We start from the raw sequence: 27364 nt of genomic DNA, 5'->3' as shown, positions 1-27364 counted from the left end.
GCTGTACTTCCAGCTCCAGAGTGTCTCTGGCTGGAGACTCAGCAGCCTTCAGTGGCGGCCAGGCTCCCACCACCAGCTGTCCTTCATACAGCACAAGATCACCATTTGGGAAGATGGGATTTTTGGTATTGGGTTTTGTATCCCATGAACTGGCATGCATCTGTCTCAGGGGCAGTTTCCTGAAACAGCTGCCATGTCCCAGACCCCTACAGACAGGATGTCAGAGACAGGAGAAAGATAAATGAGATGCCAGAAGTAGAAATGCAGGGATAAAAGGCAACAAGGAATGAAACTGTCTTCTCACTCCTGTCAATGGCAGCTGACTTTTCCTACCTGGTCCTCACTAAGGATCACATTCACTCGCATTTACCTTCCATGGCAGACCCAGGCTTCCTCCTGGAGTCTCCATTTGACCCTGACAGCTCTACCAAATCAAGTGACTATGGTATCCAAAGTTGATGTTGGTTACCCTAGAAGAGATAACCAAGGTCATGTGAGCTGGCTTGACACATTCTGCTGTACTTGTTTATAGGCAAGAAGATTAAAACAACCTGTCAGAGAGAAGGGGGCAAACCCTGTACACAGGGCAAGCACTGGGAACACGGCACAGAGGCCTCCCGCCAAGAAATCTTTTGCTCAAATATAAAGCAGAAATCTCTCACCAAACACCAAACCAGCTAACTATGCCAAATGCCACTTATGATCCAGTGACCTTGGAGCACTGTTCAATTTTTCCAATGTTCTCTGTAAGAAAGGTTTGGGTTTGTTAGGGGGTGGGGAGAATACAGGGATGAGCAACACAGGACCCCACAAAGAGCCCCAAATTAAATTAATATCCAAGCAAAGCCTCCCTGGCCCACAAAGAAATGTGGTGGAGAGCTTAAAAAAAGAGGGAGTTTTCAAGGGTACATTTGGAATAAAGTAAGCACTCAGTTCCCAGATGCCTAAATGTCCAGCCAGAAGTCCAACTAACAAAACAACTTCCTACGACCATTCCTTGCCCTACTCAAAGTCAGAACTGGGAGGCAAATTAGGTACAGTTCCAGGGCAGAGGGGCTCAGGCGGCACGGAATCCACAAAGCAGGTCAGAGTGTCCTCTCTAACCAGAGGGTCAACCATATAATGACAGCACTAGCCACAAGACACAGGAAGAGGGGGAAGGTAGTCAGCACCTGAGTTGTGGCTCCAGGCAGTCTAGGCTCTCCACAGCAATGCTGCAGATGCTGGCCCCTGGTTCTGCAAAATTAGGTTCTTTCTCCCCTGCTCCTCTGCAAAATCGTTTCTCACAGCCCCTAAGTAGCCAATCCTCCACTCTCAGCAAGAGGATGTTTCCATGTGGGTGTTCCCCAGGCTGGCTGAAGAGGTCAGCAGAAGAGGGTGAGGGTGGTGTCCCTTCTCTAGCCAGCCAGAGAGGGGACATGATATATCTGCTGGCCACTTGTGCTCCCCTCTCCAACATCTCCTTTCTAGCAATGGAACAGCTGCCACTTTCCTAACCTTCCTAAGAAAACTGAAGGTAGTAAGTCCAGCTTAGGAACTAAAGCAGCTAGCTTAGGAAAAAAATGGATATTGTGTTGCAGGAGATTCCAAGAATAAACTCCCCCACCACGCACCAAGCTCTTCTGAAAAGCAGGGGTATTTAGAAGCGCTTTCCATTTCTCCAAGCCTTAGAGAACAAGGTGGCCTTAGGCAGACACACACACACCTGGCTGGGTCACCATCTCCTCCAAAGAGCCCTGGTCTCCCTACCACCAGAATAAGCCCACACCCGCCACAGAAGAGCAGGCCGAGCTGGCAATGTGCTCCAGAGTTCACATACTCACACGCCCATTAATCTTCCTCCAGATCGCTGTTGTCATGCAGAGCAGTGAGGTGGGCTGTCTCTGAGTCCAGCTCCAAAGCCAGTCACTCCAGTTTGCTTGGCAGTGTTGGGGGGGGTGGGGAAGAGGAGGAGGGAGGGAGATTATCATTCTCTATTTTCAAACCCCGCCCCTAAAAACAGGGAGGGAAGCAGCTGGGTTCCCGTTCCAGGAGAGCTCCAATCTGGGCACTACAGAGCCAACCAGCTGCATAAGAACTCTGGGGGACATGCACATCAAACACACTGGGGAAAGGAGGGGAAACAACCAGGGCAGAAGTGGGTTGGTCTCCTGCCAAGAACTTTCAATGGTACTCCTATCAGAACTAGAACATAACAGGAGGTGGGCAGGTTAATGGTCTCTGGGGACAGGCAGGAGGGGAAACAGTAAAAGCTGGGCTAGCATGGGAACAAAACTCGCTCCCTGGCAGGAGAGGGGACAGCCCAGCTGTCTACGGCACAACATCCGTATACAGTCAAAAGTGAAATCCTGTCCCACCATGCCCCAGGCATGCTTTGCTGCTGTGCCCTGAACCCTGCAATAATTTCTACAACCCTCTAGTTAAGGTCTGCCTCTCAAGCTCGTGCCCTACGGCCAATGAGAGGAGGGAAGGGGGACTCTCACTGGCTGTGTTGTGCAATCTAGTCTGTGACCAAGGGCAGAGCAGCAGTCACAGATGATGGCCCCTCCCACTGGGAGAAAGCACCTCCTTTGTCAGAGCAGAGTCCGAGGCTGCCACAGAGAGGTGCTGTTTAGTGAGAGAAATGTCCGTCAGGAGTGGCAGGTACTTCCTCTTTATCACCTATTGTTACCATCGGCCTCTACCGGCTGCCTCTGAAAAGCCTGCAGAACCCCCGGTGGTGGCAACGGGTTGTGAATCACTCCCCTCACCAGAAGAGGGAAATTGGTGCAGACTCCTGGGCCAGAAGAAGCCCCACAGTGTCCTCAGCCGGTCCTGCTCCAAAACTAAAACCAGTCCTCCTGTCAGGACAGACACCTAGAACAGCCAACTCTCCACCCAATCCACATCCAATCCCTCTTACTCTACAACATGGTTTGGGGGTGGGGGGAAGACACCAACAGTCATCTCAGCAGGATACCCAGCACTGGAAACAGAAAGTGATGGCTTCATATTCAAAGAACCACTTAAACGTGCACGCACACACACACGATTTACATATCTATGTATATGTGTACACATATGTATGTACGTGCCTATGCATGTATAGTGACATGTAAAACTAATTTTCAGACCCACATAGCTCCCTTTCTCTGCCTGCAGCTCCAGCCTCACCCTTGTTGCTTCCCAGAGTCTTCAAATGTAAAAGGTTCTCTCAGATCTCCAGGCCTTTGCTACAGCCTCCTACTACCTGGAACACTGTCCTTCCCCCATCCTCTCACACTCTTTTTCCTGGTTAGCCTCAGTCAGATATCACTTCCTGCAGGAAGTTTTCCCTGCTCCACTGCTCTGATTTCCCAGGGCCCCTGACATGTCTCCCCAGGTATCTGCAGGTCAGCCCTTCTTGCACTAGGTAGGACTTCACTGCTTGCTGAATGGCCTGTCTCCTTCACAGCTCTTGGTGACTGTCTTGTTCACCATTACACACCACTGTGAGCAGGCTAAGAGAAATTTCTAGAACTTAAGTCATCTCTGTGTCCTCAGTACCTGGTACCTAACAGGCTCTGAAGAAAGGCTTTCCTAATGCATGAGGGAAAGTCAGGGTCAGGGTCTTCCTGCTTTTTTCGGAGTGAATTCTCACCTAATAGCTCTTAGCACAACTCTGCTCCATGTGACCCCTTCAATCTGGGTCAGATAGAATGCAGTGCCTACTGCTTTAAGTCCATTCCCTAGGGCCTTTTGGCAAGGGCAGGATTTCAGAACTCATCTCCAGTGTGTGGAGCTGGGGCCTGCTGCCCTTCCTCTTGTCCCTTCCCAGCCTCCCTCAGCCATGAGGTCTGCAGGTAACCCTCCCATAGGCCTTCTAAGTAACAGGAATGCCTTTGAAGTGGAAGCAATTGGGGTATAGTGCCAAGTCCCCAAGAGAGTGCAACTCTAGACCCAGCTCCGCCCAAACAAGTTACATAACCTTGAGCAAGTCATTCCCCGTCTTGGGACCTGCGCTTCTCCACCTGTAAAACAAGGGTCTGCCCTGTGTGGATGTGAGGGCTCTCAGTGCCTCTGTACTCACAAGCCTTCCAGCCATTCACTGAGACCAGAACAGGAAGTGGGCATAGTCTGCATGTCCTAAAGACCACATCCTGACCTTGGTTTATATCGGGTCAACCTGCCAAAAAGTCTGGCCCTATACATAAACCTCATCTAACATGCCTTGGACACCAGGCTCACACACTGGAAAATTTCTCCTGCCTAGGGCTAAAAATTAAAATTAACCTACGAGACAACCCCAGACTTAGCAATATTACAATCCTGAACCTAAGGAAGGATCCTTTCCCTCCCTAGACTTCATTTACCCACAATTTACAAGCTCCTCACCCTTCCCAGCTCTCTGCATACCATGAGTGTGGCCACAAGGCTCAGGGAAAGGCACCATGACATAGAGTCTATATTTCCAGCAGGCCCTAAGGCTGCTCTGCAGCCTCAGTCTGAGCTGCTCCGAGTAGGCGCAGCACCGCTAGGGTATGTGGCGCACTTAGCACCTGCCCCACCCACAGCGTGACTCCCCAGCAGCCAGGCTCCTCCCAGGGCTCCTGGGTGGGGAGCTGGGCCTGCCCACCATGGGTAGGTGATCCAGGAGAAACTGACTTGGCAAAGCCTAGCAGCAGCAGTTTCAGTCTCCCTACCCAGAGTGGGGGGCAGGGGAGGCGGGTCTCAGCAGACCAGTCCAACAGGTCCTTTTTCCACCACCCTACACAGCTGGTGCCTCCTGCACAGGTTCCAAAACAGGAGATTCAAAAGTCAGGTAGAGCTTTCACACCCTGAGTCACAAAGACCAGGGAATCAGGAAGAAAATAGTTATCCGTCTCACTCTTGCCCCACCCACACACATGGTCCCTGATCTCTTCACAGAAAAGCAAATGATCTCCCGAGATGCTCAGACAAATCTGGGTCTCCACCATCAGCAGGCGCTGGGTGTTGTGAACTCAGTTTTTCCTGTCTCGTGCTCCTGAGCTTTTCTCTCGCTAGAGACAACTCCAGCCTTTTGATTCACCACATGATCTCTCCAACTCCAGATAAAATTCCCACCACTCAGTGTACCTCCAATTCACCCTTTGTAAAAAAAGGAAGGATGAGGCCAATTTAACCAGAAGCCAGAGGTGCTATGGGTGAGGGCAAGGACAGAACTCAGCAAAACCAGGTGGGCTTGGCTTTCTGGCTCTGGTCCCTACTTCGAAAAGCCAGAGGGTTTCCTCAGCAGTGCATTTTCCCCCTGTGCTTTCTTCTCTGAGTTCTTAAAATAATCCAGTAACAGTGTAAACCTTCTGCCTCATCCTCTCATCCTGAAAAAGATGTTATTTTTAGTCATTAATGTACCTATTAAGATGCTTGTGACTTATATGGCCAAAAAACTGGATCTATGTCTGATTTATAAATCAATATGGACACACTTCCCTAGGGTGGTTACAAGTGCAGAATAACGCCCGTTACAATTCTTCTTACTTCACAAGTAGTTGGAAGGTGACCACACACAAAGCAGTCTGAAGACTCTGGGGGAGGAAGGGGTACAGAGGGTAAAGCCCAGCCCAGCCTTCAAGAACTCATTATGTAGTAGGAGACATATGCACAAATCACACGGTCTGATACGGGACTAAATCCAGGAACTCAAGTTACAGTCTACCCATCCCCCCTCATTTGCTAGAAGTCCATGGCTTTTGTTATTTTTTCAGAAGAACCATGCATGGGCTGAAAGATCTGCAAATCCCAGGTCTCTCTTCTAGCTAGGACCATGAGTGCTGCCAGTTGTCTCAACCCTGGGGCTTCAATGAATGGGGATGCCCATCCACTGAGTTAACCATGGTGAGTCGTGCCCTGGAGGCTAACCCAAGGAGACACATTGAAGAATCAATCATTTAGTCTTCCTCATCTCACCCCATTCTGGAAACTAGGGACAAGCCCAATATACGAGCAAAGATGACACGGGAAGAGTGTAAACACAGTAAAAAAAGTTGCTCAGGACTTATGTCATGGAGATGAAGTCAGAAAAGGCCCCTCACAATAGAAAAGGAGGGGAAGAGTGGGAACCACCATAGCTCAGTGCTGGCTGTGACTAGGAGGCACCTTTATATAGTTTTCCTTTTACTTCCGAATTGCTGGTTGTCAACTCTGGTCTCCTTCCTTAACCCCTATTCAATCAGTGTTATAGCTCACTGCACCAGGCTTTAAACTGGGCCCTTACCCATCAGGCTACCAGCAATGTCAAAGCTCTTCTGGAAGGTAACAGGGAGGAACAAAGACTCATCCCTGAAAGTACTTGGAAAGACATAAAATTCCCTAGACAAAGAGAAGATGCTATGCCATCTTATAAGAAAAAAAGTCAGTTAATTCAGAGCCCAGGGATAAAGATTAAGGTCCAAGTCCTCCTCTGTTGGGAGAAACAATTCTGGAGCTAGACCTATCTTAAACGTGGGGAAGGCTGGTGAGAGGTTTGGTCCAAATATCACCTCAAAAGGAAACCACTTCCTGAAATTAAAAAAAAAAAAAAAAAAAAAAAATAGTGGGTGAGGGGGAATGGGAATTGGTAAGTTTAAAATCTTTCCTGTGCAGTCGACAGCAGATTAGCTTCCCAAGACTCTTCTGTAACAGTTTCCCATGAAGAATTTCATAATGTAAGCATCCTGAATGTGAAACTGGGAGCTCGGCACCTCAACATTTATTATTGAGAAAAATCCTCACACCCCAATCATAATGAAGCTTTAGCATCAGTGTCTGACATTTTGTCATTGAGGACTGGTTTTAACACTAGATTTGGCAGCTTGCCCTATCGGCTGTTTCACAAGCAGTTTCTGTGGTTTTAAGAAAGGCAGGGTGTTTGCTTTTAAACCCTCTCTGAAAAATATATTTCAGAGTAGGGCTCAGCCACTCCACGACAGACAGGAGAAGGGAATGAAAACCAAACCAAATAAAGGGATCTGGCGCTACCGAATGAAGAGAAAGGAAGCAAGCCGGAGGTGCCAGGGAGGGAATAGTGCCCAGTATTCATCACCGGTACCAAAATGGCCAGAAAAGCTGAGTGCTTCTTACCACCAAGTTAGAAAACAAAGACAGAAATCCTTATACAGATCTTCATCTCCCCAAAATAAATCTACCTGGCTCAAATCGTTTTATTTACAAACAAAACCACCCCAACAGTTCCACACCAATGCAAAGGACTGTCATCTAATCAATTAGCAGCCACACCTCTCCGACAGCGTGATGTAGTAATTAAGGTAGAGATTTTCCTCCCTGGGAATACAAGTACAGAAGGGCAGAGCCCCTATGGACCTAACCTATTATGACAGCCTTTTCATTAGCAAGAAAACGCTGCCATGCACTCTCCAAGGAAGCAGTGGCCCGCATCACTGAAGAATACCTGTGTGAACAGCAGCTACCTCTGTTGAGATAAAAATGTGCCAAGATAGGAAGTGGGGAGGGGGAGGATCACTCATGAGAAAGCTATGCTTGTCAAAGTAATTTATGTGGACCTTGGTTTTTCCACTGTAACAAAGAGATGGGTTCTAAAGTAATTTAGAAATGGCATATAACCATGATCTTGGAGAAATGAATCAGGTTTGAACATAAATACAATCATACAGTCAAAATCCCTCGCTCTGCTAGGGCAGCAGAGGGGCATACGTGGATAAATGATGCTTAAATCAAGGGCAGCAGCTCACACCTTTATCCCTCACCCCACCCTAGTATCTTAAAATGGGCTCGAAACTTTAGGACTTTGCAAATTAAAATGAAAACTTCTAACAGGATAAAAGAAAAGGCACCACTGCCAGGATGAGACAAGCAAGTAAATCAAACTATAAACTCATAAACTCAAGTTAACTGGAATTCCAGAGATACACACAGCAATCACTCTAAGAAATAGCTACAGATGTCTAGGAGGACCACATGCTTCGTTATGGGGACTAGCTTCAGGAGAGAGAAGTAAACCAAAAGAAAGACCAAACAAATGCAAACAGGAACCAGTGGCATGTTACACAAGCAATGGTATAAAGAATCACAGCAAGATGGCCAGAGTTCAGCTCCGAGGATTGAACTGGCAGGCCCCAAATGCACAGAGAGGCCTGGCACTACCAGCTTTCGTGCTCAGTGTCCTTGGCAGTCAAGGCTACAAGCAAGTAGCCCTGGGCCCCTGCATGTGTAAGTGGCACATAGAGGGTTGTAAAGAGAGGACCTTAGTTTCATAAGGATAAAACATCTACAGTTAAAATCCACACACAAAAAAGCTTTCTCCTTTTTTCCTTTTTTGTGGGAGGCAGGGGGAGTGCTTATAAAAAAAGAGGTGCAGAATCCCAACGTTTCATGGGCACTACAGTGCACGACAGTCAAATCCGGGAATCCAAGCTGCCCTATACTGTGGGGGTACTCACCTTTTGGTTATCAATTTTAGGATTCAGGCCTCTGGGTTTTCTAAAGGGGTTCCTGAAATTCCAGAAGACGAGAACAGATAAAGGGGAGAACAAAAACCAGGATTAAATAAGGTTTTTTAGCTTCCCACTGCTCCTGTACGGCGCAGTCAAGACCAGGGAGGGACGCCAAAGAGGAGCATCTGCTCATCTCCACCACCTGTGCCCTTTGACAATAGGTCACCGAGGGCAGAAAGAAACAGACAGAGGAGTCCCCGCCCAACTCTAAAGCCAACTTGGGAGACACGTTTTACCAGACACTAACTGGATCTAATCCTAAAGGATAGATCTGTGTTCTACTGTCTGGACACAACTGAAGCCAGGGCCAAAGGGCTCGCCACAGTCAAGAAAGTTTGGTTCTGACACCAACATACATGCCAGACCACTTAGGTTTATTACCTTAAACGAGTTACTCAACATTTCTGGGCCCTGTTTCTTATCTATAAAGTGGGGGAAATAATAAGACCTACAATCTCACAAAGATTAAATGAGTTAATGAATGTAAAACAGCTAAACAAGTACCTGGGACAAAGTAAGTGCTCAATAAACGTTGGCTATTATGTTTATAGCTAAACACACACAAGCCTCAAGGCACACACCATGCCCGTGAGAGACGATGGGTTGGGGCACTGTCTACCTTTCAAATACTCAGTCCATTCCCTTTTAAGTGTTTCCCAACCACTTAGGGAATGCAGGGGCAACCAGGAAGCACCATTACTGAGTCACTGCCTTAGCTAATAGGGTGAACAAATCCCCTTTGAAAGCAAAAGTCTGTCTTCCATACAGACCAGCGGCCGAAGAGAGAAAAAAGCACATCAACATCAACTTCAATTCTGGAATTGAAATGAAAGCCACATGTGAATCCAAAAAGAAATATGCTTTGTGTAAAAAATACAGGATTATGAGACTTGCTGAGTGACAGGAAATAGAGCTATAATCCTGCAAGTCTATATGGAGACTCAAATTGATATGTTAAGCATTTTGATTAAACAGGTTTTTAAATGACACCGATGAGAAGTGGTTCTGAGCAAATGAGATCAGTTTTAAAATATCTGCTTAAAGCTAGTCCAAGTGACTATTAGAAAAGGCGCAAAGGTCTCTTATTAACAGTATTGAGAGCTTTCACAAGTTAGAGGTGCTACAGATATCCAAGGATGAGTATAAGCAAAAGGACAAGGTTGAGAACGACAAGGTAGTTTGGAGCTATACCCAGAGCAGCTTCACCTGCTCCTTAAAGATTGATCACACAGACAAAGCTCCCGCACTGTCACACCCCCCAAACCTGCTCACCCTTCACAGGAGAAAATAACGTTTTCCTACAGAAGGGTGGGATTTGGCAGGCATTAAGATACAGAGCCAACAAAGAGTTAAGTACAGAAGAAACAGGAACAGTGTGTCAGCCCTACAGCCACCCAGGGAACAGACTGTTGGGTGTTCTGGCCTTGGTGAGTGGCTGGAGCCTATCAGCCTTCAGCTAATGTGGGCACCAAGGTTCTTCAAGGTTAGAGGCTAAGCAAGCTTTGCAGTTTTCAAATTTGGAATTGACCAATAGCCAACTTATAAGCTTTAAAAAAATCTACTGTCATAATGAAATCCAAGTAAGCCAAATGATCTTTTTAATGGAAAAAAAAAAGGCCAATGCTCTGTATTGGAGGAAGCAAGCCAACTCTGGTCAAAGTCCCTCAGGTCACTGAGAACCAGCTTCCTCAGCTAGAACAACTGCAAACCAAAGCAGCAAGCGCCTTCCAGTAGCCCAGCCAGGACTCTGGGAATTGCCAAACAAAGACTCTTTATGAGGTCATAGAAAGTGACCAACCAATCAAGGCCAGGGATGCCAACCCCATACTTGTCTACAGAAGCAGCTCTTACACTTCTGTCTGGAAACCCTTTACACTCTTAATTACAAGGACCTCAAATAGCTTGTTTATGTGGATTATAACTACTGTATTATAATTAAAACTGAGAAAATGTTCAACTATTAATTCATTTAAAATAACATTACTAAACCCATTACAACTCTACATCTTAATATTTTCCAACATATCAACTTAATTTATATCATCATCATCATAAAACCTAGTTCACTTTCTTTTTCTAATCCTCACCCTAGGTCATGCTTAGAGAGAGGAAGGGGTCTGGGGGCAGAGAGGCATCAGTGTTAGACAGAAACATCAATCGACTGCCTTCTGTACACCCCACAACCGAGGTTTGTGTCCTAATGGGAATTGAACCAGCAACCTTTCTCAGTGAGGCACTCTGGCCGGGCAAATCCAAGTTAACTTTTAAAATGGAATTAAAGCTACAACATGGATGAGCCTTGAAAACAGTATGCTACGTGAATTGAGCCCGACACAAAACACCAAATATTGTATGATTCCACTTACATGAGGTATCTAGAATAGGAAAATTTATACAGAAAGTACAACAGAGGCTCCCAGAGGCTGGGGGCAGGAGAGATGGGGAGTTATTGTTTAAATGATACAGAGTTTCTGTTTAGAATGATGAAAAAGTTCTAGAAATAGTGGCAATGGTTAATAACATTATGAATGTACTTAATGCCACTGGACCAGACACTTAAAAAATTAAAATGTAAATTGTTATGTTATATGTATTTTACCACAATGGGGGGGGGGGTAAGGAATTAAAGCACAAGGCCATGAGAAAATTTCAGATTACCATAACTGAGGAGCATTCTAGAAAATAACTGGCCAGTATTCTTCAAAACTGTCAGCATCATGAGAGACATGGAAGATTAAGAAATGGTCACAGATTTGAGGCGACTATGAAGACATGACAACTAAATGCAACGCGGGGTCCTGGACTGGACCTTGGAACAGAAAAAGCACATCAGTGGGAAAACTGATGAAATCTAAACGAGTTCCGTACTTTGGTTAATAGTAGTTTACCAAAGTTAATTCTTAGTTTTGATACATGCTCTATGATTACGTAAGATGTTAACATAGGAAGAAACTGGATGAAGAATGTACAAGAATTCTTTGGACTATTTTTACAACTCTTCTAAGTTTAAAATTATCTCAAAATTTAAAAAATAAAATTTAACTGTTAAAAAGGAACTCACAAGACCAATGCTATATATTCAAAGGAAGAAATGAGCCAAGTTTGGTCAAAGTTCCTTGGATCACTGAGAAGCAGCTTCCTCAGCTACAATGGGGACAAACCAAGGCAGCAAGTGGCTTCCTGAGGCCCAGACGGGACTAAACAAGGGCTGGGAATTGCAAAATGGTTTTTTAAGAAACTACCAAGAAATTGACCAAGCAAAGCCAGGGAGAATTAACTCAAGGTTTGTCTACAACCATGATTCTCACACTTTTTGGTTTCAGAAACCCTTTGTACTATTAAAAATTACTGAGTCCCCCAAAAGCTTTTGCTTATATGGATTATATCTATTAATCATTTAATACATTAGAAATTAATGATAAAAGATTTAAATATGTATCCATTAATTTAAAAGAACATTAATAAACCCACTGCATGTAAACCTAAGTTACTTATTCTTAATGAAAAAATACAAACCACAACTTCACACATACCAAAGGAAGTCTACCTGAGAACTGATCTTATAATGCAATCAAAACCACAATGTCAGACCAAAAAAATAAAAATAAAATATTAACAAACTAAAGAAACCAAAAAGAAAAAGACAGAAAAATGGGAACTTGAACAAAAAAATTAGAAAAATTAAAAATAAAAGAATAAAGAGAGCCCTAGCTGGTTTTGCTCAGTGGTTAGAACGTCGGCCCACAGACTGAAGGTCCCAAGTTTGACTGGGGCCAAGGACACGTGCCTCGGTCTCAGGCTCAAATCCCAGCCCCAGCAGGGCGTATATGGGAGGCAACCAATTGATGTTTCTCTCTCACATCGATGTTTCTCTCTCTCTCCCCCCGCCCCTCCACTCTCTCTGAAAAGGGAAAAAATATCCTCAGGTGAGGATTAAAAAAAAATAACTAACTAACTAGAGAGAAAATAAGAAAAAGGGGGGAAAAAATTCAGGAATAAAGAAAAACGAGAGAGGAGGCCTGGCTGGATAGCTCAGTTGGTTAGAGCGTGGTCTGGATACATCAAGGTCAAAGGTTCAATCCCCGGTCAGGGCACAGGCAAGAATTAATCAATGAATGCATAAATAGGTGGAACAACAAACTGATGTTTCTCCCTCTCTCTCCCTCCCTTCCTCTCTCTCTCAAAACTCAATAAAGTTTTTTAAAAGGGGGAAAAGAGACAAACCACAGAAAAGCAACAAAAACAAATACTTCACAAGGCCAATGTTATATGTATTAAAAGAAGGAAATTAATTTGGGTCAATGTCTCAGGCTTAAGCAGAGATTACACAGGGGCTGGGAATTGCAAACTAGAGCTCTTTATAAAGTCATGGGAAGAAACCACCCCAAGAGGGACCATCAGCTCAAGTTTTGTCTACAACAGGGGTTTTCTCTTTTTGGTCTCAAGAACTCTTTACACTCTTAAAAAAGATTATTTAGGACTACAAAGATCTTTTGTTTATGTAGAGTTAGCTTATTACAAATTGTTACTGATATTTTAAAAAATTCTTATTCATTCAAAATAATAAACCTATTACATGTTTACACAAATAACCTATTCTTAATGAAGAAACTATATTATACAAAACAAAATGAAATTCACAAGAGCTGCATCATTTTACTTTCTTGCATATCTCTTTAATGTCTGGATTAATAGAAGAGCACTGACTTTCCACATCTGCTTCTGCATTTAATGTGTTTCGATATGTTGCTTTGATTCAAAGATATAAAGAAAATCTCACTTCACACAGACCTGTAGTCAGAAAATGGAGTTTAACAGCCATTTGGACACTGTGGATTTTCTTCTTTGATATTAGACCAAAACTCAACAAGTGGTAGCTTTGGTTTTTTTTAATCCTCACCTGACGATATGTTTATTGATTTTAGACAGAGAAGAAAGGAAAAAGAGAAAGAGAAAGAAATATGGATTGGTTGCTTCCCGTATGATCCCTGACCAGGAATTGAACCCACAGCCTTTTTGGTATATGGGATGACGCTATAATCAACGAAGCCAACCGGCCAGGGCAACAAGTGGTAGGTTTGTTTTTTTAAAAATATGTATGTATGTATGTATGTATGTATGTATGTATGTATGTATTTATCCTCACCCAAGGATATTTTTTCCATTGATTTTTAGAGAGGGTGGGAAGGAGGGAGGAGAGGGAGAGAGAGAAACATCGATCGACTGCCTCCTGCATGCCCCCTCCTGGGGATCAAGCCATAACCCAAGCATGTGCCCTGACAGGAATTGAACCAGCAACCTCCTGGTGCACTGGACGATGCTCAGCCAACTAAGCCTCACTGGCCAGGGCAACAAGTGGTAGTTTTTAAAGGCTAGTTGCAATGTGTAATCTGAAATTTTATCAGTGATCCTTTTGTGTATTTTTACATTAAAATCCATTGGTCATCTTGCACTCTGAATGGCTCTTTTATCCACTGGCAATGTGGAAAATATTCCTTCATTGACTCATGCAGAATTTCCAAATATTGGCATTTCACACAACATCAAAAAGTCATGTTCCATTAATTTTACTGAGCTCATCAAAAAAGTCTTTGACAAATACAGATTTTCCAAAATTCTGATTTTTGCTTGAAAACTTGAATTTTATCACTGGCAATGGTGACAGACTCACTTTGTTCAATTTCAAGAAAATGTCCATGAAATATTCAAGTATGAATAACTATAGTTTGTCCATCAGTTGTTCTTTCAAGTAAAAATGATGATCCACGCAGCTGGTTCAGTTCCAACACACAAATGCCTTTTCTCAAGCCAGTCACTGTATTATGGTACACAGCAGCAGTGCTTCATGGATACTTTGCATTTCTCATTCCGAATATTAAAGAAATCTTTGCTAGAGGGCTGAGATGTCATAAAAATGAATATTTTTTAGTGCTTTATCCAGGGCATTAAGTGAAAATGGATTTTTTTTTTTTTTTTAACCACAAGTGTGTAGCAGGAACAAAGTCCATGGCTCCGACCACCAGGAGAGTTTGGTGTCGCTGCCTTGACATGTTATGTGCCAGCAGTTTTCTCTGGCATCCCTGCTGCACCGATAGAGCAAATGGAAAGGAAGTTGTTCCGGCATAAACTATCAGAGTAAAAAAATTATTCAACCTTTGGTGTATTTATCACCACTTGTGTCTGCTGCTGAACATTTATATAAAAATGTTTTTTGAAGTGTAGTTGGTGCTGAAAGAACAAGTTCAGCCATGTCTATAAATGTGCTCATTTGTAAGGTGAAAGTTAAATTTTGTAAATAAAATATTAATTCAGTCTTCATGTTTGCAGCCAAATCTTTAATCTGACGAGTCACGGTAACATATGAAATGGCACTGCCCTGAATTTTACTAACTTTTCATCCAGTAGGCATTCAGGAATGTCAGCTGTTCAAGACTTCATTGGTCTCTCAGCTACTGGGTGCAGTTTCCCAGCCAAAGCAATGTGATAACTTATCCTATAAGAGGCTTCAGTGACTTTTTCATTTCTAGGTTGAAAAGCTGAAACAAATTTTGGCTTTGAAAGAGTTCGTGGTGTGTACAGTTAAAATATTCAATTCCTTTTTCTTTAAACTCTGAATGATGGGTCTTGAAGTAATGCTGCAGCTTAACTGGCACTATAATATTACACAAGAAAGTTCTGTTGTGTAAGGCACAATAAGGTACATTATTAATATCTATAAAGCTGAGAAGAAGAAAACTTTCATGTGATATCATTTCTTTTTTAATTATTTTTTTCCCCATTTCTTATTTACAGTTTTGCCCATTCTCTTTGGAGTAGATTCCTCCCTTTCACTTGCTGATGTGTCCATTTCATTAAATAGTGGTTGCGACTATGTGTTGAGAAAGCAAGTCTTCTAATCTCCCTTTTTTAAGCCAACAGCCCATCCTTAAATATCAGAGAAATATTATAAATTGTCTTCTATTTCATAATAAAATAGAATTAAGTGCTAAAATAAATTATAAATAAAATTTTAAAAATCAGAAGTTTTCCCAAAAGTTTTTACAAGTAAATTTTATGAGTTGTACTTACTTCTTGTTGTGTTTCCTCGAAGGTGCTGGGGAAATGCTGGGATTTCAAAATAATAATTTACTGAACAATGATGAGGTTTACAGAGATTATAGCAGATACAACTAAAAGCTAGTAAGGGCACAGAAGTACTAAGAACAAACTGAGTTAATCATTGAAAATTCCCATATTTATACCTTAAAGCATTACCTTAAAATTTCTAGAAAACACAAGAGTACAGAAACACACATTTCATTAGCCTAGAGTGATGATGTCTACACACACCATTCAACCTCTGAAAAACTCCACTGTATACTGGTGAGAGAGTAAGAATGAAAAAAATTGCAAAGGCTGCATCGTTGTAATGAAAATATTTTTTCTTCATGTACCACCCTGGGGTTCCCAAGACCACACCTTGAGAACCAAGTTCAGTATTGCGCTACCAAAAATTAACAAGTGCTTCCTCAGATTTCTCCAGGGTCTAGAGTTATGGCATTCCTGATAGGCCAGAGGAAACAGCTTAGACCCTGTCACCAGGGAAACCGGGGTGCCGTCCCTAATAAGTTGTCAGGTTGCCAAGCCTGGCTTTACTGAGGAAGGCATACTCCAGAGACAAAAAAGAAAATGTTTTCTAAAGCAGTGAATCCTTAACTTTACAGAAATCAGAGGAATAGGAGGAAGAAAGGACTGGGTAGTTCTGGGATTCTATACATCAAGGAGATCTCAGACTATCAAAATTCCTCTCCTGAGCCATGCCACAAAAGAGGCATAGAAACAGGTAAGGCAGAGTGGGACGCGGAGATGAAAACCTGAGATGGATAGTGATAATGAAGGAACGGAGTTGAAAGAAACCAAACAGGAAAAAAAGAAGGAAGTGAGACAAGTCAGCAGAGGGGTCAAAAGGAAGAGGAAAATACAGTGAAAGAAATATTCCCTGATGAGCTGAGGTGACACGGTTACCTTTCTCCCTGGCCACAGTTGCAATGTGAAACAACAAAGCAACTTACTTGCTGTTTTGACAAGGCATTCAGGCTCCAGAACTGGGAGGATGAAGATAAACAAGGAACTGAGACCAAAATCTCAGCCCCAGATTCAAAGTCCACAGCTTCACAGGAGCAGCAGGGAGGCTTTCTTCTCACTTTAGGGGAGCCAACAGAGGTACAAGAACATGCCCTTGATGGCCCTCTGCTAGTGAAGGAACCTAAAATCATCAGCTAAGTTCCCATGTGGGCCTTTAAGAGAAACAGGGAGCCTTTGCCTTTTGCCAAAGGGAAAATACTGCACTTGAAGAAAGGAGCATGATGAAGGGAACCCCTGCACCTGGTGGGGCTTCCTCTAACACTCGGAAAAGCCCATGCTCTGGTGACTTTGGATGTGGCTTTTCAGCCATTGATGAGGCTGCACATCCACCACCACCAACACTCACAACACAGAAATATAGGCAGGTGGATGGTAGTTTTTTTTTTCCTTTTAATCAATCAAATTGCCTAATATTGATACTTGAAATTATATAAACTTTTTTAAAAAAGTGCTCTTAAAAGAACATAAACCTTTCCAATAGCATTCTATTTCTTTCAAATAGCTGATTGGTAAAAACAATAATAATACAAAAATAAACGAATTAACAAAAACCCAGAAATGCTAGAAAAAGCACCTTTAGGAACTCAATGGCTAGAAGAGGCCAAATTCTTTCAATCGACTGCAGAGGAATTCCAATGTATACCCTCCCTTACACTGACCTGGAGTTAGTCGAGTGGTAGTCAGAGAAAATCTACTAAGTTGCTCATCTAAACAGTGATGATGATGATGACATCCTGTCAAGCACTATTCTAAGTGCTTTATATTCATTGACTCTTTTAATATCCACAACAACTATACATATAAGATAGGTACTATTATTACTCCTTTTTTACAGAGGAGCAGACAGTGCCATTAAGCAAGTGCAAGGTCACAGTAGGGGCTGAACCAAGATTCCAATACAGGGAATCAAGCTGCAGAGCCTGCTCTAACCACAACAAAACCACTGATTGAAGTCCAAAAGTGTTGGGATCTCTTTTCAACTATGCCACAAGCTCAACTCAATCAGAAGCTATGCTAGACCAAGAGGGCCTCGGGGGCCCCACTTCCTGTGACTGGAGAACCAGTAATTCAAACGCTTGTGAGCAAGAACAAAGCAACCACCACAAGTACTTCCAACAGTACATGCAAAAACAGTCAAATGGTGGCCATCTGTGGAGGGGAGGTGGGGAAATAATAGGGTAAAGAAAGGCCAGCCGACCCGCAAATCTAAAGATGAGGGGAAATGGGGGCCACCCTGCATAAAGGATTATCAGTAACCAAAACAAAAACCTCAGCAAACTGCTGCTTGGGAGAAGCAATGAGTAGATCCTTGTAGTGGCAACAGGAGCAGCCTGCCCTCAAGGACAAGGGCACAGGATGGAGCTGTTTGCAGGCAGCATCACTCATTCATTACCAGGCTTTCAGACTTGGGCATTTTCTGCTTAGCTGGGAGCCTGGGAAAACCTGCTACATTAGCAGTACTGATGGTCACAGGAGCCTCAGAATCCTGCTATGCCCTTTCCCTACTGCTGTTCAAGAAGTGCCAACATGTGGTGACTGATGGCTCTCACCTTCCCACAGGTACCTTGATCAGGGACAAGCTCAAACTGTTCCACTCGCTGAAGTACCTGCTGCCAAATACCAAAAACTGTTCTCTCCTTTTTCCTTCCCAGCAGGGCTGGCAGTCCCACTGCACCGAGCCAACAGGTCTGGGGTCTCATTGGCTTTAGCAGCCAGATCACGACAGCCAGGAGTCAGAAGTCCACATTTCCTTCCAGATCTACAAATGAGGAGCCAATCACAGACCCAGTCCCTCCCTCATAGCCAGGCTGAGGGCCTTCTGCCAAGCTATGAATTGCAAAAGGGGCCCAAGAAAAGGAACTGTATCTTCGAACTTCCTGTGACAACGTTGCCTTGAGTTGGATGGGGCGTAGAGAAAGCCCACTCCTGTGGAGAGTTCCAACTCAGAGACCCATTCAGTATTAGGGGGGAGAAGGGTGTTTACAGACACAAACTCACGCCTCAATGAGCAGAGCCCCAGAGGAGACAGACCTTTGTATTGCAACTTCCCAAAGAACAGAGAGGAAAATAGGCCGGGGCAGCTCAAAACCAGCTTGACTGGTTCTACAGAGAAGCTCTGGTCTGCTCCGCCTTCCTTATGTTAAAAAGAAAAAGATGGCCTGGAGCCAGCCATTGAGGCCTCCTCTTCTCCTTTCCCCACCCCCACTGTCCCACAGGATTCACCTAGCCACCAATATCAGTGTTCATTTCAGTCTCTTGCCTTCCAAACCTTGTGATTACATAGTTTTTAAAGTCTAAAATTAATCATTTGGTTCAGAAAAAGAAATACATTGGAAGTAGGGGGAAATGAGTGTCAACCCAAAGACAAACATCTTGGAAGAAATTCCCCACAGGGACCAAGAAACTTCAAACACTATGGACAAAAACAGACAATTCAGATGCAGGGGGCTAGCCTATCCATTCCCCCAAAAGGAGGAGCAGGTCTAGTGAGTAACAGAAGGAAATGGGATCTCTCCTCCGAGAGAGAGAACTGGAACCCAAGAGGCCCGATTCTCTCTTGTTGTTTCAGAATCAGACGTGCCATCTGAAAGTCTACAAGACAGCAATGACATTCAGCAGGTGTGGTGGGGAATGACATTCGTCGGAGAGCTAGAGCTTGCAGAGCCAACATGAGGATAGATGGCCTCTTCCCATGCCATAAGTGGGACATGGGTGGTTCCCTTCCCCACAAGGTTTGTAGAGGCTTACTCTTCCCTTTGCTGAGACAGAAGGGGAAAATGCATAGGTAACACTTCAATGACTCACTCGTGTTTGATGAAGGCAGGGAGAAAGCCTGGAGAATCCAAGCTTCAAGCGCAAAGTGTACAAATGCTGGAATCTCCCACCAAGAAAAGAAAACTCAGCCACCTAACTGGTCTGTCATTTTGCTGAACTTCCCCTGAAGGAAGAAGGGCCATGTTTAAACTCCACCTACCCTGTCCACATCCCTCTCAATTTCTATTTTGACAGAAAAGTGGCAAACCTGGTAGCACCACCACAGCTAAGAGATAATGAAACCCTTTCCACACCTCCTCTCAAAGCAGAGGCCTACCAGCCAGAGTCTACAGCTTAACCAAGCAGAGGGACTTGGAGCTGGACCTGATTACTACAGGAAAGCCTCATCAGGCAGTCTCAGGAAAGGAAGGACAACCACCCTCCTAGCCTTTTCCATCTGCTGAGGTTACTTCATCCCAATCCATTAATGGGCTTCAAAGTGCTGCTAGGGGGAGTCCATTTAGCAGAGACACAATCATCAGGCCAAAGGTGGCGCCCAGTCCCCATTCTGCTTGTCAATAATGGGCCACAAAGTCTGAGGCTTGGCTGCACTCTAGGCATAAAATATTCATTCGAGACGACATAATATGTATGTAGGAAAGTCATGGAAGCTTCTGGGAGGAGAGAAATGCCAGCCAGGTGGCTAAGTGCTCAATGGGAAAGAGTTCATGAAGGCATGGGTTAGTCCTGGTCAAATGCCTACTGAGAATTGGGTTGTTCTGTCCAAAGGGGAAGCAGTCTAGTCTGACTGCTTTTGATTCTCAAGAGATCTAACCATGCAAATCTCTCAGGCAAACAAATTCTCAATCTCTTCCTACCTCATAGGCATCAACTCTACTTAAGACATTTACCCTGAAAAAAATTGTGGGCCAAATCTTTGATCACCTTTGGAAAAATTCAGTTATCCCTTTGCAAGCTTGATTTTAATCTGAAGCAGGCCAAGTTGCAATGATTGCCTTGTATACATCTGTTTAGCTACTTCCCCAAATCCACAGATCAGACTGAAATCATTAGAATTTACTAGTAGTTACCTTTACTGGGTTCAAAGGTTATGGTATGGCAAGTCTATGAACTCCAGGGACTCCTAAAGCCCTTGCTCTAAGAACACCTCTTTCCTGATTTCTAGGGCCAAGCAGAAAATGAGAATCTATGGTCTGACATTTACTCACATCCCTGGAAAGTAGTGCCATCAAGGAGCCCCTGGGCAGAGTAAATGGGCAGAGGTTAGAGCCAGCACTCAGAGCACAGTGCTACACAACTTGCAGGGCATAGAGTGAAATGAGATCTAACTGAGCTCTCTACTAGATGACACTAGAACCAAATTATTCACTGCAACATTCCGCCAGAACCAACCCCGGGATCCAAAGGATATGTGTGTTTAAAGTGGCTCAGCTGTTCTTTACAGGATTCTGTAAGTTAGATTTGCTCTCTTCACCCAGACCTCCAAACTCCTCTTCCCAGAACTACCTGAGAGAATGAACAGTGTCACTCATTCTCTAGAAGAATGACAGCATCATCCTCCCTTGCCCACTGCAGCAGAAGTGGGGTGGGTAGTGAAAGGCTCCTGTTTTCTCAGAAGTCCTCTCATGGCTCCTTAGGCCCAGAGGTGAAGCAAGCCTGCAGCCATGTAGCCCCTCTACCAGGTGTTACAGAAAGCTCTAGCCAGCTGCAGGTGAACTCTGGAAGTTGGACCCCTCTCCACACTTGCCTATTACTGCTGCTGCTGGCTGGAAGACAAACAGTCATCTTGCTGATTGCTTTCACCACTGCCAAGCCTCCAGGCCAGAAGAGCCATTTGGAAAAGTGAACAGAAAGCTCAGCTCACAGACTAAGAATCCCCCAAACTACCAGCCCCAGGTCACAACCCTCCTGCAAAAGGAACACTCTATGACTGTGAAAAAGCACATCAGAAATCAGATGTCACAACAATCATGTTTAAAGACAGGGCTTGACTTTTATCTCCTACTTTCACTGTTAAAAGCAGAGTTGACAGCAAACAGGCAATCTCCCTGCAACACAAGGTTTACTTTTATGCTCCAACATCTTCTCTCTGTTGTGTGTTTATGTGTGTTTAATTCAGATGTGATCAAAGAGCTCCTGGAACCAGCTTCCCATCAGCCACATGTTTTAAAGATGGGGGGGGGGGGGCAAGAAGAGGTTGGAGCTTGAAGACAACCAGTGCAGTCTGTTTACCTATTTCCTGGTGAAACCAGTTTAAATCACTTAAATCTAAATAAGGTGATAGAGGACCTTGGGGGGAAGGAATCAGCCCAACCAAATCCCTCACTTTTTGCTGTTTCACAGCATTAAGGCTTATTGCAATGACTGAGCTTCTATGACTACTTTAGCTAGAATTGCAACAGGACCAGAAGAGTTTTCTTGCTCTCACCTGGTGGCATGATCTCTTCTAAAGGAGGCGAATTCTTTCGCATCTCTGGTCTCATGACCTAAGGAGTTGCCACTTGTCTTTTTTCTTGTTTTAAAAAATATAGGTACCTGCCTGTAATAGGTGTATCCAAGGTTTTCCAAAGTCCGTGCTTTTACTAGGATGAGACTTAATATTGAGTTAATAGTGAGACTGGCTATCATGAGACCAGCAGAAACTATGAAATGGTTCAGGAGAACCTCAGGCCATAAAGAATACACATGGGATGAGTAAGTCATAATCTGTAACAGGATGGCAACGTGTGCAGCCACTGCTCTGGACAAAGTTACCAAAGAGCAGCTTACATTCCCAAATGGCTCACTGATTACTGCTATCATGAAAATCAATGGGTGTGCACCGAGTTCCTACTATGCGCTCAGCACCATGCTAAGAATGTAGGGAAGAGAAGAAATCGACACACACATCACAAGAAAAAGACCGTGGCAAGAATACATTGACATTTAGTAAACAGCACAAAAAAACCACACTGAGGCAGCCAGTTACTCTACTTTGCTGGACACAATGCCCCCCACAGCCTCCCTAAGAGTAGGCACTCGACTGCCACTCCTCAAAATGCCTGAGGGTGCCAGTCAGTCACTTAGCCTCCTCCTACCAGCTCATAATCAACAGCCTGGGAAAGTTCTCTGGTTAAACAGGGTTTACCTGCTAAAACAAGGGTTGCGATAAGAAAAGGAATGGAATAGGCAACTTCAAGAGGGCCTAGAGAAAGTGGTTCCCAGTAAGGAGAAAAATAGCAAGCAAGGGAGGGAGACTGTGACATGAAGACCATGCTCCTGTTCCTAAAGACCTCAGCCCCATGCAGAATCAGCTGCCAAACCCGGAGATGAAATGGAAATCAACCATCCATTCCTCTCAACCCCTGCTTCACCCCCAGAAGCACCAATCTATCAGTAATAAAAGGGTCAACCACTACACAGAAAAACTCAGTCCAGAACTCTTCTTGAGTTCCTGATTGGCCAGGTGACAGAAAGTGTAAGGGTAACAAAAAAAAATTTAGGAACGATGAGAAAAAGGAAGATTTTCCAGAGAAAGATGTTAACATGCAAGAGAACATATAGCAAGGGTCCCATTGGGCTACAAAGAAAGAAGGGAACAAGAGGAAAACATGAAGGATGTAATGAGGCAAAAGGATGCAAAAAGCACTGCGGCCCCGGGAGAGAAGGGCTCCTTTTTCTAGTCCAGTATTTCTGGCCTAGTAAAGTTCTCCACCAAGAAGGTGTGACAGGCAGGGAACACTTCACAGAGCAGTCAGCAAGAGACACTGGAGACGGTGAAAGAAAGGGGAGGGGTGGAAAGTGGACGCCTCTCAGCTCAGAGGTGAGATGACACAGAAAAGGCTAAGGCTTGGGTGATAAATCACAGCAGTGATTGTCAGGACGATGGGGATAGAGCAGCTCAAGAAACTAGTATGCAAAATGCCTGGACAGGAAGTTACAAAGATTAGTCAATAGGAAAGGAAAGGACAGAAGCATATGTGGGGAAAATAAATATGTGAAGGCAGGAGACAAATATGGCGATGAAAGGCAATCCTGATTCAGAGTAAGGAAGGTGGGGTGAGAGTAGAGACACTGGAAGGCAACAAGCAAGGAGAAAGATACTATGAAAAGTGACAGACCCAGGAGTGAAGAGACAGGCATGCATCATGGTCTGTGCTGCAGTGTAAGACAGAAAAGCAAAAGCAGTGATGTAGCAAGGCCGGGGAAAGAATGGAGCAACAGGTTGTTAATGGAGTGGGATGAGATAGTAGCATCTTTCCCTTGGTAGTAAGAGCCCAAGGGGGCTGGCAAAGTACTCACAGTGAGAAACAGGGGGCCTAGAGATTTAAAAGCCAAACCCCAGGGGAAGAGGACATGAGGGCTCCGAAGACTGAAGGGAGTGATGACTGGAACTCCAAAGACAACCTGTGGGAAAACTATGCGCATGACAGCTGAATGGGAAATACGGAAGCAACAAATGCCAGCGCGAGGCACCAAGGAGCTCCTGGAGAAAAGGGAAAGTGATGAGCAAAGAGTAGGCGAACGATTTGGAAAGGTGATGAGGGTGGAGCTGGTGGGTTGCACGCAAGAGGGAGAGCACAATTTGGAGAAGCGGTAGGGTAAAAAAGCTGGGGAACTGGAAGGAAAAAGGGATGGAGAGCACATTCCGGGGCAAGGACCCTGAGGGTGACAACCAGGGACTGGGAGAACCGGCGCGGGCGGCGGGGAAACACGGCTAGAGAGACGGAGAAAGAGGTGGATCACGATCTGGAGCAAATCGCTGGGTGCTATTCGATGAACAGAGGAGGGTGGCTGCTGTGAGCGTGGGTGGAGGAAGACCAGAAAGGCCCCTGAGAAAAAAAGGGAAGAGAAGGGGAAGCTGGGGAGGTCACACGGAAGAGCGCAGCAGGGCAGAGAGGGGACAAGGGGGGTCAGCAGAAAGACAAGTGTGCAGCTTGGAGTCAGGATGAGGTGGGTCCCACGACAGGACTCGGAGGGGGATGTGCGGGACCGAAAGACAGACGACAGGGCAGCTGAGGCTTGCAGAATGGCAGCAGGGGCACGAGAGCAGAGGAGGGAGAAGTCTCTGCAAGGTGCAGGGGCCCAGCCAGAGAATTCCAGGAGTCCTCGGAGCTCCTTACCTGCTCCGTGTCCCTCTCGTTCAGCGTGGGTAGGGGGGTCCGGGCGCTGGACATGGCGCCGGTATCTCAAGGGAGGGAACCGAGAAGCTTGAAGGGAGGGGAAGGCGCGCAGCCCAGCCGGGCGGGGCTTCTCACAGCAGGGGCACCCGCCGCATGGGCCCCGGCCGGGGGTGCGGGGAGGCCGGGCAGCCGTTCACGCCAGCCCGGGGATGCGCCGCTCGGGCTAGGCCGCGCCGGCTCCGAGCGGCTCCGGACCGCACCCCCCCGACCCCCGGCTGGGCTGTGCCGCCTTTCGGCCCGGCCGCGCCGCTCCGCCTACTCTGCCGCCACAGCCGGCCGCCCGCCTCGCTCCTCCCCTGCCCTCAGCGGCACTGCTCCGCGCCCGGCACACAGGCAGCCGCCGATGGACCTGCTGCTCCCAACATGGCCGCCACCACCGCCGGCCCTCGGCTCTTTCCGCCGGCAGCAGCCGGAAACATCCGAGGCGGCCAGGAACGGGAGGGCGGCTCGCCTCCTTCTCGGGGCCACCGACTATGAGTGAATTCCGGAAACACCCGAAGAGGGTAACCCCCGGGGACGAGAGGGCCTCCTCGATCCCGAAGACCAAGCTTCGGCTCTGTTTTCGGAAATTCACGAAGCGACGCTAGGTACTCTAGCCACGCCCACAGGCCTTCCCCCGCCCACTTCAGCTGTCTCTCGGCAGTTTCCGGAAACACCCGAAGCCGTTCCGCGTGCGGAGAACCGGCCACGCCCACGCCCCGCCCCGCAGCCGACGGTGGTCGTCGGCCATTTCCGGCAACACCCGAGGCCCTGCGAGCGTCGGGTCATTCCCTCGGGTGGTACCGAGTCTAACTCTTGGCTTCTTTCCGTCAGTTTTCGTATATTTTCAAACCTTGAACAGGAAACGTGGATCTCCTGTGCTTGTGCTATTTGACTAAATAGAAAATAAGGCCGTTAGGTATTCCTGCGATTCCAAAGCAACTTCCCATCTGCGTGTCCGTTCATTTGTCGGTCCGCTCATAAAATCCATCTTGATTATCATCCAACCTATCAACATGTCTATCACCTGTCAAATACAGCATTATTCTGTTACCTGTCTGCCGACCATTTATCACCTGCCATCGTCTATCTTGACTTCTCGTCAGGGTCCCAGACAAGCACCAGGTCTGTGTCTTTGGCTCCCAAGCTGTGAAGGGCTGCAGAGGTCGCCCCGGCCCCGCATTCCAGCCCCAGCTTTGTGGAGTCAAAATGCTGGGTGATCCCGGAAAAATCACATATCTGAGTTTACGTAAACGTATCTGAGTTTAGCGTCCCTATATTTTTAAAAATCACATTCTAAATAACATCTTTGAATTACCTTCCCCCCCCAAAAGTCTTTAAATTATTCAAAATAGCACAAAACAACATTACACTGTAAGTAATATTGTCATGACAGTTACTTTTTAAATACTCCTGCAAAGTAAGGAGAGACATTCTCATCTCAATTCACATTTCAGTCATCCCTTCTAAGACAAAGAAACTCAAGGGAAAGAAAAGAGAAACTGGTTGAAAATAAGAATTCCTCAGGATAGCACAAAGAATGGACACCTGGAGAAGTTCCTTTCCTTCCCTGGGCCTCAGTTTCCCCATCAATAGAGCGAGATCAGTGGAGTCATGAGCTCTGAGGTCCCTCTCATCTTCGGAGGGCCCCTGGCGCTAACTGGAAGTCTGTGTGGCAGCCTGGGTCCCCTCTTCGCTTTCCCCTAGGCTGCCTACCCGGGAGAGGCAGCGGGCTGGCCCAGTCCTCGCGCTCTAAGCTGCCCCCACCCAGAGTACTCCAGGCACGTTAGAACTTGCCCCTCTACACCCCTCCCCTGGGCTCAAGAGCAGCTTAAGGTGGACAGAAGCCAGGATCCTCACAGGGGCCAGAGACCAAGTTCAACCAACAAGTTCCCAAAGGAACAGGAGGCATTGCCTGCCCAGGGATTGTGGGGAAAAGCGCTGGTTGGACCTCTGACACTTAACTTCCAAGTCCCAGCTACAGGAGCTGAGCAGAGCCTTTGGCCAAGTCAGCCAGAGAATCAGGCAGCCGGGCAGATGCAATGGGAGGAGAGTATGAAAGTACTTCCTGAGGCAACAGTTACCATCTGCAATCAGAGTAAATGCACCAGACTCCAGGACACTTCCCCATGCTGCACCCCAGCTCCATTCAGGCACCCGGCCACTGAGGAAGAAGTTGGTGAAGAAATGCAGAAGGGGTTGAGGAAGAAAGAAAGGAAGAGGTGAGGACTGAGGCTATTCCACTCCCCCCACCCCAAATTCATCCTGAAAATCCATGAGAATGATCTGCCCTCTGGTGGCCAAAGGGAGAGGCACTGTGCCAGAGCTTAGAGCTCACTTCAAAGGCTTGGGTCTGGAAAGAAGGGAGAGGCAGGTGCACTCAGGAGTCTTCTTGGGCCCATGCTGTTGTATAAGTAAACTCTACTTCTTCCATGCTTCTACTCGCTCAAGTTCTTATCCCTGCCCCCTGTCCCCTAGACCCCCCTAACGCATCCCACCTGTCCCCTCTTCTTCCTCACTCTCTTTCCACACAGGCTGCTTAATTGGTCTCCCTGCCTAGACTCCCTCCAGCCTACCCCACCAGACATGCCAGAATAATCTTCCTAAAGTCCAGCTCTAATTACACCTCTGTCCTGCTGGAGCCTCTCACCAGGTCCCTCATGGGACAGGCAGGATGGCTTCACGGGCCTATGACCTTTGTAGTCACACAAAGCCCAGCTCTGAGAAGGGCTTTGAGCTTGATTTAATACTCTGCAGTCATTCTCCTGAAATTTTTACCAAGGGGCCCTGCGTTTTCATTGTGCACTGTGCCCCACAAATTTTGTAACCGGTCCTGGCAGTAGGAAAAGCCTTTAGCCTGCATCTAAAACTTTG

At 45.8% G+C, this 27364-nt stretch overlaps 1 protein-coding gene across 10 annotated transcripts in view; it reads right to left on the bottom strand.

Annotated features, from left to right (window-relative positions):
- MARK2 (microtubule affinity regulating kinase 2) overlaps window positions 1-24735 on the bottom strand; it is a 53356-nt gene extending 28621 nt beyond the window's left edge. For 4 of the 10 annotated variants that reach the window (XM_081153422.1, XM_081153416.1, XM_081153424.1 and 1 more), the window contains exon 1: window positions 1824-1986. In XM_081153422.1, the coding sequence (XP_081009548.1) occupies window positions 1824-1970 (147 nt within the window). In that variant the 5' untranslated portion in view covers window positions 1971-1986. Of the gene's footprint in view, window positions 1-1823; window positions 1987-8396; window positions 8420-24451 lie in introns of those variants that run through there. The other 6 variants (XM_081153417.1, XM_081153418.1, XM_081153421.1 and 3 more) reach the window with 5 other exon arrangements.
- Window positions 24736-27364: the final 2629 nt, after the last annotated feature.

Source organism: Miniopterus schreibersii (genome assembly GCF_964146895.1).
Source record: "Miniopterus schreibersii genome assembly, chromosome: 12".
NCBI classification, from domain to species: Eukaryota; Metazoa; Chordata; class Mammalia; order Chiroptera; family Miniopteridae; genus Miniopterus; species Miniopterus schreibersii.
The sequence above is the reverse complement of the archived record's forward strand: the minus strand, read 5'-3'. Positions and strand labels throughout refer to the sequence as shown.